Source organism: Corvus moneduloides, chromosome 11, assembly GCF_009650955.1.
Source record: "Corvus moneduloides isolate bCorMon1 chromosome 11, bCorMon1.pri, whole genome shotgun sequence".
In the NCBI taxonomy this organism is placed as follows: Eukaryota; Metazoa; Chordata; class Aves; order Passeriformes; family Corvidae; genus Corvus; species Corvus moneduloides.
Genome location: NC_045486.1, coordinates 18,999,631 through 19,014,746, shown reverse-complemented (window position 1 = coordinate 19,014,746; position 15,116 = coordinate 18,999,631). Strand labels below are relative to the sequence as shown.

General features: G+C 41.7%; 1 protein-coding gene across 5 annotated transcripts in view; it reads right to left on the bottom strand.

Annotated features, from left to right (window-relative positions):
* The window catches only part of ATP2B2 (ATPase plasma membrane Ca2+ transporting 2), a 286,168-nt gene that overhangs the window by 23,747 nt on the left and 247,305 nt on the right, over positions 1 to 15,116 (bottom strand). For all 5 annotated transcript variants that reach the window (XM_032120304.1, XM_032120303.1, XM_032120301.1 and 2 more), the window contains 5 exons: positions 12,901 to 13,007; positions 12,065 to 12,256; positions 4,316 to 4,529; positions 1,883 to 2,094; positions 321 to 428 (listed from right to left, as the gene is read on the bottom strand). In XM_032120304.1, coding sequence (XP_031976195.1) covers positions 321 to 428; positions 1,883 to 2,094; positions 4,316 to 4,529; positions 12,065 to 12,256; positions 12,901 to 13,007 — 833 coding nt within the window. The remainder of the gene's footprint in view (positions 1 to 320; positions 429 to 1,882; positions 2,095 to 4,315; positions 4,530 to 12,064; positions 12,257 to 12,900; positions 13,008 to 15,116) is intronic.

The window sequence follows — 15,116 nt, the reverse complement described above, 5'->3', positions numbered from 1 at the left end:
GCCTTTGTTGCCTTTTTTTTTTTTTTTTTTTTTGTGACTAAAAGATTTAAGTTGTGGCTCAAACATCTCTCACCAAAAAGCCTAACTGAAGATGGCCCTGGTGACAGCACACCCTGCTAGAAAGGAAAGGTGTGAAAATTAACAAAAATCCCCAAAGGAACAGAGGGATAAATTATCCTTACTAATATATCTCTCCTCGAAGCTCTCAGAGAGCACCTGGCTTTCAGTGAGGGCTGCACTTGACACTGAGAGAGAGCAAGGAAATAACAGGAATATCAACAATGTCACACCTTATGATGTGCAGGTTCCTGAATGCTTACCTGACCCCACACCAGTTCTCCTAATCCAATAAATACACACCACATCCACTGGTCAAGCTGCAGGGGAGAACAGCTGAAGGGTTTTCCTCCAAACTGGACAATTACTATCTACAAAGAGAAGCACAGAGGAAAAGGGGTCAATTTTTCAGGAGGAAAAGGCAACAAAACAAAAACAACCAAACAACCAAAGGAAAGAAGCTGCAGAATTTTGGTCCCCAAAAAACCCCACCAAACTCCACAAACTTCTGCATCCCCAGTTAAAGGTCAAAAAAAGCCACAACAGTTCAGAATAAACTTCCTCAGCCTCATATTTAACAATGCTCAGGTATGAATGGTCAGGAAGAAAGAGAACAGGACAGTCCCCACGTGCTCTCCCAGCTCCTGAGAATTCTCAGCTGGGGATTTATTGACCGTGATGTGGTTTATTTTGGAATGCCCATTGCAAGAGGGACTTTTCCCTCTGATAAACATTTTATGGTGTATTTATAGATGTGCCATCATAGAGAGACAGATGGTCCACAAAAGTCTGGTCCTGCTGGAGAAACGGGGTGGGAAAACCCCACACCTTCAGCAGGATAGCACCACACAGAGTCTGAGGAGGTCGTTAGGCTGAGAAGGTTTTGCTGACTGAAAAGGAAATATTATTGATATTTCTTGTTAATATTGCTGCTGCAAAACCTGAAATCACAAGCCAGAGATTAAATTGTCCAAGTTTTAAACCCATGATTTTGAATTATTTGTCAAAGACCATCACTGCGAAGTTGTGCTCCTATCACTGCTGCACTTCCTCCAATATTCAGTTTATTGAGGAGTTTCCCTTTTCAAACCACTGCAGCCCAGGTCCAAATTGCTCTTTCCTCCTCCTTGCTGCTGCCAGGAGAAAGCTCCCAATACTGAGCTGCCACTGCAGAGCTGAGCAATGATGTCAAGATAGAAACAGATTTATAAATGATAATATCAAATAATATCAGGTACAGGACGGATGCAGGAGAAGGAGGAATTCTTACAGAAAAAAAAATTGGCAAAAATGTGTATTAGTGATCATGTCCACTTGTGACTGGCACAGCAAACTCAGGAGAGGAACATGAGGTATCACAATCCAGGAGCATTATTGCTGGGAATACTGAGCAACACTGGGCAGTGGCATTGAACAGAAGAACAGTTCAGCATCAGCTGTCTGAAGGTAGATTTGTCTTTTCATGGAGTAATAAATAATTGTAAAATGCTCTGTTGATATACTTTAAATAATTTCTTCTTTAAAAACCAGCTACAATATCAATGATGGCTGCTATTATTGTACACCCTAAGATTAAATTAAGAATTAAGCCATTCATAAGGATCAAAATTGATGTTGTATTAGTACAGCTACATAACATTTTCCATTATTAACGCTTGCATTGGTTGAGAAAATACATGCAACCAGGTGGTTTACTATTAAATGGGCCTCCTGCAGCACCTAGATTTAAAATTAAAGAAAAAGAAAACACACAGCAAAAAAAAAGCCCAAACAACTTCAGGTAGATTTCTGGTGGGTAGTTACTACTTCTTGCCCAAAGCACTACCTGAATAGCGAATGTCCCCAGGACAATAGTGCAAAAAATGGGATTTCTGAAGATGCCATCAAAGACGTTCCTCTCGCCGTGGATTTTGCGGGCGTTGATCTCATTGAAGAGCTGCATCATGACAAAGGTGTTGAAGATGATGGTGTAGTGCTCAGAAGGAGGAGAGTGAAGCGGGGCGTTCCTCCCACTGTCAATCTTAAACATTTTCTCACCTAGGTGTAAGACAAAAATAGAAGTTCCCACTAGAATGAATCAAACCAATTTCTATTCCCCCGTTTTCCTTAGCCTACTCTGCTTTTCCACCTTTCTAGGTGAAAACATTTCTTGCACCAGTGAGCAGAACACCTCTCAAATTTCTGAGCAAGAAGCTTTTTGAATGCTGACTCCTGTCTAACAACTCTATGCCCCCACAAGGTTGCCAGTCTTACTCTTATCTACTCCATAGGAATTATTTTAAGCACTCAATTCTTTCAGGTGGAACAAACCCTTAAGGTCATTCCCAGTGGGTTTGCAATTATCTCCAGTGGTTAGAAGCCACCCCTCTTCAGCAGGTTTTACCCATTTACCAACCCAGTAACTTCTGCCAAGCATTGAAGGGTATCAGTGATAAAAACTACAGACACTCGTGGTTTTAAATAGATTTGGGGTTGATCAGCAGCAGGCACTGCTGTTTGTTTTGATAATTTGGCTTTCACTCATAGATCTGACCAATAAAAAAGCAAGATACAACCCATGACAAGTAACTAAAAATGTGGTGAGTTTTGAAAAGGTAAGGTTAAGATTTTTATATATATATATACCACAGCCTAACAGGAGCAGACAGTGAATTCTGGATTTCTGATGTGCCTGATGTCTCAAACACATTTACTGTATGCTCGAGTACAGTCTATTTCTAAACAAAAAAAGAAAAAAAGAAGATAAAAACTTGATGGACTGGTCTCTGCAGAAACCTACTACAAAAGAAAGGAAGTATTATTTGATCAAAATAGAAATAATTCTCAATAATTTGAAATTTAACTATAGGAGCGCTGAGTTTAGAATATCATGTTACTGCAAAGCTGAGCCTCGTGGACCTCAGAAAGGAAAAGACTGTTTCCAAGGTTTATCAGAGGATTGTCTGGGCTGTGTCCTTCAAAGTATACAGGAGTTTTCCAGAGACACACAGGAGTAAGCAGAATAGGGGGAAAAGCCTGGTTTACTTTTTGTCTGGATCATTATAAAGTATCTTAAACCATAAAACTCATGAAGAAGTCCTTATAACCTCCCCATGAAGTTCACAGAAATTCTTGTTCCAAGAGTTTTATCACGTGAATTACCAAGACTTTCTTCACCGATTTTAGAGAATCTGAAATTCCAATTTCCTAACGCAGACATTCTCAAAATTCCCTGTAAATCTAACAGTTTTAGAGACCACCTCTCCTCAGAAACCTGGCAATTCTTTTGGTTTAACTCCTCTGTGAACAGACTATCACCTCCTCTGAGCATCCCAAATAAGCTGCCAGATTGCCATAAAATGGACAAGACTTTCACAGTGGAGCTCAAAAACCTCCTGAAAATCATAAATTTACATTTGCAGCTTATCTCAAAGTCTGTATATGCAGGAAAAAAAATCTGAAAGACAACACGTGCAATTTAACAGTGACTACAAAGTGACAAGAAGATAATGCCCAACAGAAAAAATCATCAGTCCTCTGATGCTCCACATTATTGTGGAGCAACAGAATCTATTATTAGCTCCTACTATTCCCTGCAGCAAGAAACATTTCTTCTCCTTCCCTCCCCTCTCCAAAATATAACCTATAAAAAGCATCCGTTGCCAGCAAGGCCTGAAGAAGAATCCAGTAATCCAATAAATTAGACTTTTTGCCCCCTTTTAATATCCATTCCCGAAATTAAATGTCAAAGCAGAGTGTTATTTGTATCACTTAATACTGATTACTTGCTTTCCATACTACTTTAGATCAGCATTATTTCTGGACTGTGGACAACACTTAGCTCTCTTCTCTCCAGCTCTTGGCAAAATGGATCTTGATTTTTATTGTGGTTTGTTTTGTGGGGTTTTTTAAATTTGTTTTTACATCCCTGCTCATGATGACAGGTCTACAATGAAATTTCAGCATAGAAGCATCAGGGTGGATACTCCCATTACAACATAACCTTCTGTGCTGTGTTTCGATATAAACTTTTGCCAAAGCTCAAACCTGTGTTTTGTGAGGGGAAAAAAGCTCGATGGGGCCATTCCCAAGGTAACAATATATGGCAGGTGACAACAACACGACACCTGCTGTGTTTCCCATCCCATTAACCAGCTGGATAACGAAGGCACACAACAAACGTGCATTAATTTGTTACATTTAAAGCGCATTTTCAACACTTTGGCTGCACAACCCAGCTGCTTGTGAGCTGAGCACCGAGTCTGGCCGAGCTTCTCACCGACAAAGAGCAGGGTGAAGATGAGGGTGAGCTGGTAGACGGCGTGGCCCAGGATGTTCTTCATCATGGTGCGGGAGATGAGGGGCTTGTTGCGGCCGTAGGGCTTGCGCAGCAGCAGCGCCTCGGTCGGCGGCTCCGTGGCCAGCGCCAGCGAGGCAAACGTGTCCATGATCAGGTTGACCCACAACATCTGCACAGCTTTCAGAGGGGAGTCCTGTGGGGGGAAATGGGGGAGTTTTGTATTTCCCTGGAAAAGCCTCGCTGAGGGTTCGTTTCTCCCGTGGGGTTGAGCTACTGGGAGCCTCCTTCCACTCGTTCTGCAGGACCAGGAGCACAAGGATGTGAGCGAGGAGAAATGATTGCCTGCAGTCATTTAAATCAGGGCCATTTGCAACCACCAAACTCACATAAAGCTTAACAGTAACTCTTTATAACACCTATTGCAATGCTCTCCGTTGCCTTCATGCTTGAATTTTCAGCTGAATTTAGATCACCAAATAATCCAAATTTCTTTCTTGGAAGAAAAATTCTATTAGAACAATTTAAAAAGTAACATTTCCTTTTCACTAAAACCTACCTATCTTTTTTTTTTTTTTTCTTCAGAGACAGCTTGAAGTTATTAAAGATTTATGGAACAATTACAGAGACATCTTGACACATTATGCTCAAATAAGACCTTTAACAGTAGTGACATAATAAAAAAAGAATCTGATCTTTTGATTTAAAAGTACTCTGAAATTTATTTAACTATATCAAATGTGCAAAAGCAACACAATCTATTATTTTACTAGTAAAAGGAAAGCAGATTTGGAACTACGGAAATGGAATGAAAAACCCCAAATATTGGTATTTGATGCAGGCTGCAGTTTCTGAAGCAGCTCTCCAGTCACTAGAAGGAGCTCTTTCCTCATACAATCCCATAAAGTCTGTGGTTATAATACAGAGGACTTTAGGTCATGTTTAAAACCCTCAAAATTAACTAAATAAAGCAAACTAACACAGATCTCAGGAGAACTCTGGACAACTCTTACAAAGTTTTGATGTGTAACTCATGGGGGCAGCTGTAAGGGGAGAGAGATGCTTCGAGGAGCCAGGGGAGGAAAAACAAACAGGGATTTTTTTTTGTAACAACCTCCTGTGCCTTTAGACTCTGAGTAAAACAGGCAGCACTAGCAAGGTCTGCTTCCTGTTCCAAACAGACCATTTTTATGAGGGGAAAAAGGAATCACCAAAGTAATAAGGCATCAACATGACAAATCTCACCATGAAACTGAGTTACTCTGCAGTGTGAGAGCTGGAAGAGGGAGCACTATTTTTATGTATTTCATTACCATGGTGCTGCAGCAGTGAAGGAAAAAATTGCAGAGGACAGGATACGAACCAAAGCAAAGCCAACAAAACTCCCTGAGAGCTCTGCTCTTTTCTTCAAAGGGTTAAATGTTCATTTTTAATGAAATACCATAAAAGAACAAGGGCCAACGTGCATTCAGTATCCCAAGGACTTACAGAAAACAAGGGTAAGTGCTTTGATCTCTTGTGCATCTGGTTTAGATTCCAACTTTCCCCTGAGATAAAATAATATTTCCCCTTAAAAACACATTCTTAACACATTTACACAGATTTTGATGCATTTCATTTATTATTAAAAAAAAAAACAAAAAAACAACTTTTGGCTTATTCAAAGGGATGGAGAAAAGCAACCTCCTGTTTCTAAGTCTGACAGGTTGGGTTCCTCATGGCCGGGAGGACAATTAGCATTAATAGATTCTTGACCTCTTGGTTATGGGTTGCATTAACAGGGCTTATCTGGAGAGCTCAGCTCACTCATTTGAAATGCAGCTGCAGAAACAGGAAATGTCTTTGTCCCTAGAGGTGGCCAAAAAACTAAAAGTGATCGGGACAAACTTCATCCTAAATCGAGACTCACTTATTTTTATTAATATTAATGGTTCCAACAAAGAGAGTACCTGCAGTAAAAGCAGTTCGTGGCTGGGGCTCACAGACCCTCTGTGGGACACAGGGAAAAAGGAAAACATCTTTTCTGCTGAAGAATTTTCCTTGTCATGTTTTTGCCTGTCCCATTAATAAGTTTGAGAAACATTCTGTGCTTTGATCTGTTACAACAATTCAATTTCCACTTCACGCACTGAATTCTCCATCAATAAAACCGAATTTCCCCGTTGCATTTCACAGACAGAGTCAGAGATTCAGGGGTCTATCAGGGCCTGCCATATTCCCAGCAGAAGGGGAAGGCAGATTATTTCAGTCTCTAAATCACACAACTGTAATTGGCAGCCATCAGTTTTGGCAACAGCATGTTCTCACCATTTCACACTGCCAATCACCTTGGGTGGCTGTGGTGCCCCTAATAATTATCTATTATTGGCAGTGCTACACTGCTCAGTCAAGTGTGAGAGCTCGTTCGAGGCTGAAGCCAAAACATTAAATACACATTAGTCTGGGCAGGCAGTGGAATGAAATTTCCACTGCAACTCTATCTGATTTCTGATTAGTTGGTGGAAACTGAGGAAAACACATATCAGCTAAGGAGCTTAGGCTTCCACTGCGGATTTGAGTCACTTGTGCAAGTGGGATGCAAATCAACCTTCTTTTCACTGTGTTTTAGCCACTAACTGACCAGCCAATAATTCTTAATTCCCTCTCTGAAAACTTTGGGGATGTGAACCACCCAAAATCACCACTTATTCATCAAATTCTTTTCTACTTGACCTTGGAATAGGTTAGCCTTGGCCTAGAGGTAAAAGGAAAATGTCCCTTAAATCAAGTGATGTTACACTTCATCTTGGAAACACTTAAAAGTACAAATCGCCAACGGCTGGAAATAAACTACAAATCTTTTGTGACATGCAGAGCCTCACAAATTTTAGAGCTTGTTACTTTTGATTTAGATGACAAGCTGCAAGGGAACAAAAAGGTATTTCCACCCTTACCTCTTTATTCCCGTTTGCCACAGAACACATGCAGGGATTCACAAAAACGAGCATTTCTGGGAGTTTACCTTTCTACACATTAATGCAAAAAAAATGGCAGCCCTCACTGTGCTGCTAGATCACACTGTCTGCTAATTCTATGGAAGTGGCATCCTCAATTCCATTTCCATGCCTCTAAGCCTTGCCAAAATAAAGCTAAACAGTACGGACTTTGATTTTATATTACAGCTTTTTCAAGTTTGCCAGTGCTATTATTTTGAAATTTGCCAAGTACAGTTCTGCAGTAAAACATTATAACCACATAAATTACTGCCTTATACATGTAAGTATAGATCATCCTCATTTTTTTGAACAAGACATGTAAAAACAATCAGTGATTCATGCAGCAGCTCATTGCTACAGTGCCTTTTAATTAACATTTAATTTTCCAAACATCGTGTCCTATGGAGTCACTGTTTTCAGTTCCTAATGTCTGCTAAAACATTAAGTCTCTCTCAAAGTGCAAGAATAATAATTTGAATGTAAAATGTTAAAACACAGCCTTTTTGCTCCCTTTCTTCAGTGGAACCTTTCTGAAGAGTTACAATTGCCTCAACGCTTGGAGCCACAGACTGAATCCAGCACAGAGAGAAACCCGCTTGCTTTTTGGCTCCAGCAAAAAACTGTTTCCATTTGACTGAGCTGCATTTTAAAATCTTCCTTTCGTCCACACCCAGATCACTTTGAACAGCTCCAGACATAATGAGCTGATATCTTCTGGGTGCTGTGGGTTTGCTGGGGACAGGAAGAAGGATGAGCCCATACAGAGCTCCATAGGGCACCCAGAGATGTGGAGCAGTGACTCACTGCAGGCACAAAACTCACAGGAATCGTAGGCAGAGCTCCAAAGAACCACCCTCACTGAATCAATCAGGGGCTCTGCAAAACTGTTATTCAGAGAATGAAGTCAGAATATGAAAGTTTCTAACTCCTAAATTCACTGGAAAAACAGAAGATGGGTTTCAGCGGAGGCAGTGGCTGCAGAAGAGGAAGGACAATTCCACAGGAACTGGTCAAGACCACCACACCCTGATCACACTAAAAGTGTGCACTGGGCACCTCAGGGAAGGCAGCAAGAGGGAACTGGATTGGATTAATTAAAAATAAGGTGAATGAGCCCAGCTCAGCTGCACTGAGCCACACAAACCTCTCTGGGAGTAAGCAAAGGTGTGAACTCCTCTGGGGTCTGTGCACACAGACACAGAGCTAAAACACCCCTGCACCCCGGACTGAGGGCTCCTGAGTCAGCTTCTCACCAGAGACTTCTTCAAGCTCTGTTTTCCTGGATGACCCAGATCTCAGAGAGCCTTACATAATTACAGACTCACAACACAGAAGTTCATTATTCTCTGAAAATTCAGATCTTGTGGCTTATAGATTGAGCTGCTGTAAACTGAAACAGGGCCCCATGTAAGTGAGATCCCTCGGAGGGGCAGCTCTGGCAGCAGCTGCACTAAGCTTGTCAGCAGGTGACACTGGATCTGTAATTCTTATGCTGCTTAGAATATGATTGCTGTCACCTTAACACGACTTCGTGCTGGGAGCCAGGGGAGACAAGAGAAACAACCATTTGCATTGGTCCTGTGCATAATAACTTCTTTGACAGCCCCCTGCTTGTCCTCGATAAGCTTTATCTGACACTGGAGCAGTGCAGGGGGTCACAGACACTTTGTACACATAAGAAGACCAGGACAAAACAGAATTAGTAGATGTGGTAGATACCCTCTAACAGCGGCACCTTCTTGAAGCAGCATCTATCTTGAAGCAGATAAAAAATGAAATGATGTTTGCTTAAAATGAACAGAATTAAACTAGACAGCAGTTCCCTGAAGTGGAATTGGCAAGGACCCCCACTTTATTAATCTATTTGAGGAAAAAAGCAGCAGACTGTTAAAATGACCACTAATGGTCCCAGGTTCTGCCTAATGTTTCTCTTAAGCCTCTCCACAACCCTCCTAAGGTGCTCTGGAACAAACAAATCATCTCCTGTGTGGGCAATGCATTCTCTGGGTGCCCCTTGGTGGGCTGGCTTCACTCCCATCAGTTCTCACACAGTCATTAATTAATTTTTATACAGAATTGCTGTGGTTTCACTTAAAGTCCTGCGGGAAGATGACGACAGCCTCATATTTACATGTACACCAGAGCAATTGCAGGATCAAGGCTGAATAAAGTTAAGCCCATTAAGTTGCAAAGCACAAGCCAAGTGTTAAAAAAGATTAGTCCAAGCAAAGATTTTATTATCTTTGTACTTCCTTTAAGCATAAATCAGAAAGAGTAGATGAGTGTAAAGGCAGCTTCATCCTGAAGCATCCCAGTGTTTCAAGCTGGTTCCAAACTGCAGAACAGATTATTTGAGAGGTGGCATGAGGAAGAACAGAAGAAATGTTATTACCTACAATTTTTCTCATTCTATATTGAAATGTCATCAAAAGGACACCCTGAATATTAATATTAATGATGGATTGAAATTATATTGTGTGTGTCAAAGAAAGCCAAACCGACCACCCAAATCAAACGAAAATTCAGTCCAGTGTGGACTTTCTTCGTGTTCATTTTGTGCTGCCTTTTAGGAACTGTAGACTTTAGCTCTGTTTGTTTGGTAAGGACTAAAACATTTTAGTCAAAATCTTTCAGTCAGGCCTGTGCACAGTTCTGCAGATGTGGACGTACATGTGTGCACCTAGCCTGTTGTGGGCAAATTTTTTTTTGGTAGAGTCCTGCATTTTGTGCTGGAGCTATTTTCATAGCAACCAGAGGGTACAGCATGTTCCCAAGTGCAATTTTTAGCAAAGCTTTTGAGCCAAACAGAATGTCCTTTGGCTGGCTGGAGTCAAAGCCTAACATAATAATGTACATTTGTGAGGCAAAATCCTTCTTGAATGAGACAGAACCGGGAGCAGCTCGAGATTAGCCACAGTCAGGCTGGGTGTAAACAGTTGCAAAAGGACAGAACTGCTGCCTTTCTGCTTCCATTTCCACTTCGGCTCCTTCCACGCTTCTCGTTTGGGTTTGTATCTTTACTGCCAAATTCAGGAATTGCACAAGAATCTGCTTGCAAAGCAACACAAGAGTTCCAGGAGGTGTCCACTAAAACCTGTGAGCAGGGACAGCAGGCCCAGGGATGGTCTCACAGACCTCTGGGGCAAGAGAAATGCACTGGGCCTGATCCAAATCCTAGAATCCAAAGGAATGATTCAAAGGATGAAAAAAAGCTTCAGAATTAAAAAAGGAAACATATTTGCACTGGTTATGCACTTCACATGCACTTAGACTTGATTTAAAATAGTCCTTGCACTGATCCAGCACTGTTTAACCTCTTCAGGAATGGAAAATTCTTTGGTTAACAAATAGAATGAGTTTCCCTTCGTGCTTTCACAGAACAGCTGAAGAAATTCTGGGCATTGACCAGAAGATTTCACCTTAAATAAAAGTTGATATCAGTGACAAAATGTCAGTAAAACAGGGTCTTAAAGGAAGCACTGGCCTCAGCTGCAGCGATGGTGCTGCCACCACCCTGCTGTCAGCACCTTGCTCTGGGTGCTTCTGTACCACTTGTAAAAACCTCCTGGAGTTTTAGTCCTTGTTCTTGTGTTACCAGCAACAATCACTTCACAGCTGGACATTTTCTCAACATGCTTGAAAACATTTCCAAAGGTAAATTTATCCAACTTTGCTGCAACACCACGGATTTCATCCCTCAGCACAGGCTCAGCAGTGACAACAAGGGACCTCCGAGGCCTCGGAATGTCAGCCAGGTCGTAGGAGAAGTCTGACCTCGTGGGTTTGTTAAGGTACCTGGGTTTCTGGTTGCAAGGATCAATTCCATGATTCCAATGTAAGTTTAGCCTGGAGCAGAGCTAATGACTTATTCATTGCTTTGCTCAGGTGTGCCTGGGCTGAAATGTACCTGCTGAAACAGGTATGGGCATCTGGATGATGCACCATGAGGGAAGCATCAGCTTTCCCACAGTGCATCCCAATCCAGGGAGGCATTTTGTGACAGCACCTGTCTGCAACATCTAAAATATACATTATTTTAGGGAGTGACAGCACTAAAAAACACTTTTTGTTATTTTCTTATTAAAGACAAAAACTTTATGCTGTACTACATATATCCTGTTTACTCTCTAGGGGAAAAAAAATAATTTTATTGCCCAAAAAGTTATGATTTGAGAAAAAAACATGGTTTGCTTTGAGGCATGCTTCTTGCAAATGACCTGGACATGTTGCACATGCACCAGGATTGCAATGAGGGATTAATGGAGTGGAAAAAAGAGAGGTCTAAGTCCAACTCTATGTGTCATTTAATTGGTTTGTGATCTGCATCTGGAATTAAAAAGAACTGCCTGAAAGCAACAAAATCATTTTATCAGTCAAAAAGATTGGGATTACTAAAAATATATATTTATTAGTGAGTATATTCTAAGAATAAAAGGCAAATTCATGTAACCTGCTCCTTCTCCCCATCCACGGTGTTTTCTGTCTGACCATCACAGGCTCAGGGATGGCAACACTGAGGGAGGCAAAAATGAGCAGCTCCTAGAAGCAAGTTCCTTTGGGAAAGAGCTGGATTCATCCAGCCTGACGCCAGCAGCTCGTCAACCCTCAGCAGCCTGAACCTTGGAATGCTCAGGAGAATTTCCAAAAGTTGCCGTGTGCCGAGCAGGAATCAAACGCAAAGCCCCATCCAGCAGGAGTGACCGGATCCTGGCAGATCCCGGTGGATCCGGGCAGGATCCCAGCAGGAATTGCTCACCTGGGTGATGCAGGCGCCGGTGAAGGCCACGATGACGGCCACGATGTTGACGGTGAGCTGGAACTGCAGGAACTTGGAGATGCTGTCGTAGACGTTGCGGCCCCACATGACGGCCTTGACGATGCTGCTGAAGTTGTCGTCCGTCAGGATGATGTCCGAGGCCTCCTTGGCCACGTCCGTGCCAGCGATGCCCTTTGGGGAAAGGGATTGGGAATGAGATTCCCTGCTAGACAGCATAAATCTTCATGCTCAAAGCCCACAGTGGCTGCTGAGCATATTCTGCTTTTTATGGAATTTGGCTAATTTGGCCTGGTTTTGAAGTGAATTAGGCTGCAGAAATGGAATTTACAGAGAGCAGAGGAATTCATGTGGTGATGGCTCGGAGTGTTTTAAGTTGTCAGCTTAAAGATTGCTGTTCATGTGAGTTGCTTTTGTCATTGATGACGTTTTATTGATATACGTGAACAGAATTGGCAACAAAAATGAGAATTATGTGTCTTAATACATGGTCAGAATACACATGAAAGACACCTTTGTAACTAGTGGGGGATTTTACCACAGCAAAAGAGAGCTCCAGTGTTGTGAAGAAAAAGTTCATTTTTCTGTATGTGCCCAGGATTCTGCATAAAGCCAATAATTAATTAGGCAAAATCCTGAAAAAGTATCAAAACAAGCCATGCCAGTGAATCCAAGTGAATTAAAGGATTCTGATGCAACATAACTCACTCCCTCCAATATATTCCTTCACTGACAAGCAATAACTAAGCAACTTCACACTTAAGGAATGGAAAACTCCTCACAGCAAATTCATAATGGCACAAACATCAAGATTATACCATTGCAAAGCCAACATCAGCTTTTTTAAGTGCTGGTCCATCGTTGGTTCCATCCCCAGTCACAGCTACCACCTGCCTCTGTTCCACCTGTGTGCTGTCAATAATACCTGCAAAAAATGTATACATGGGTGGGTTTACAGACATTTATGGGCAATAATTAGCAAGATAAAACATCCCTGTAAAAAAGCAGAGTCTGTATGAAATAGATTGGATAACACCACACAGTTTTACAGAGATTAAAAAGGCAGGTCTTTAAGGAAAATAATGATGAAAGCTGCAGCATCACCACCATCCACTGCTAAATATCACCATGAGAATTTACATGGAAAGTTCTGATCCTGCATCATCAACACATCAACAAAACCTGCACAGGCTTCAAAGGGAATGAGAGCAGCTCATGATGTTCTTTTGGCAGATTCCCGCTATTTAAAGTTTTGTGTCACAGCCCAGCACTGATCAAACATAGTGGAAAGGATTTGCCAAAAACTTAAGGTCATGCTTAGGGCTCTCTTAAACTGGGACCCAGCTGTAATATCAGCTTTACTAAGAGTCTTTCTTAACCCAAGATAACAAAAGTCATTGATGAATTTTGTTTAGGTGGAGCAGCCATGTTCAACTCTGCCAAACAATGATTAAGGAGATATAAAAGAATTCTTTAAATTCTGGAACCAAGCATTTTAATAAATGGCTATAATAAAATAATTTCTACTTTCATTTTGAGATCATTTGAGAGGAAAAAACCAAAAGCACTTCTCATGTGGTGAATCAAGTTTCACACAACAAGGCTGCATGGAATTAATTTCCACTTATGCAGATAGGGAAAGCCAGGAAAAGAATGAAGAATCTTTCTGAGGCTACAGAAGCAGCCCAGGTTTTTAATAGGATGCAGATCCTTCACCACTCATGTTTCTGTTTCCATGTCAGGGCCCATTTGAGCATGAGTCCAGAACACAGGATTGTTGTGTAGGATACAAGAACACCTTTCCATATTGATAACTTACGGGAGCAAAACGACAGAATTCCTTTTGCTAACACATTTTGCACAAAGTCATAACCTGCAAAAACAATTATCCAAACCTACCCAGTATGAAAAGCTTTCACTCTGCTCAGAAAAAAATCCCTCCCCTATCAGATAGGCAAGCAGAAATAGGAAATTGCAGATTACAGAGCAATAGCTGCCTCTTGGCAAGGTTCAGGCTTATCAGGCACCCGAAGATTGCAGTGCCCTGTGCAAGCAGTTACTGCCCTGTACTTTTCAGACTTATGAAAAAGAGAAAAAAGCCCTATTCACTTTCCACTGGCAGTGGGATCTCAGATGAATGGCACATTACTCTGATAAGATCTTACAATTAGAGCTTCCAGTTTATTGGGGTGATTTGCCTTTGGTATTACTAAATAAGCAGGAACATCATCTGTCACTACTGTTAAAAGCATTTACTTGGTCTTCCCTTCTTGTTATTAGCACATCCTTTGATGTTAAATTAATAGTTTAAGCTCCTGAAAAAAAAAGTCATTAAAATCTCTGGCTCATTAAGGTATTAACTGCTCCAAAGTGGTCGATAGAATCTGCTCACAACTGGGTTCCAAGTGGGAGCACAACCCAAATCAAGTTGAAGAGGCTCAAACAAATGATCTCCTAACAGAGACAAATGGATATAAATAGTGACTGTGTTGATGACTGTGCCACCAACTGCCCTCCATCAGCCAATTCCTGCGTGCTGCCAACTCATTCACAAGGTTTAGCAGTCATTCACAAGGTTCAGGAGACACTTTCATCCCAAAAAACACAAACTATGCAGCCAGGACGAGCCCAGCACCGCTCCGAGCACAGACCTGCATAAACAGCAACCATGGAACACCAGACACAAAAAGGTCTCAGGTATCATCAGCATCTGAGCCCCAGACCTGCCCTGCAGTGCCCACTGCGAGTGCCACTGGAAGGACATGGAATGGTGGGGATGGATGTCAGTGCTACCCCTGGGAAGAGAGAAGGGCTTTGCGAAACTCCGTCCCCACGCCAGACAAATTTCTAAAATGGAGCAGCAGCGACTGTTTGGGATTCAGAGGATTTGTCACAGCTCTACTGACACTCCCTGACTTCTGCCTGCTCTTTTGAATCTGTTCCTCCTCCCTGCTTCCTCACATTGCTGAATGTCTGCCTTCTTTCCAGCATGTGCCTCCTTCCAAACACATATAGGGCTTGTTTTTAATATTCT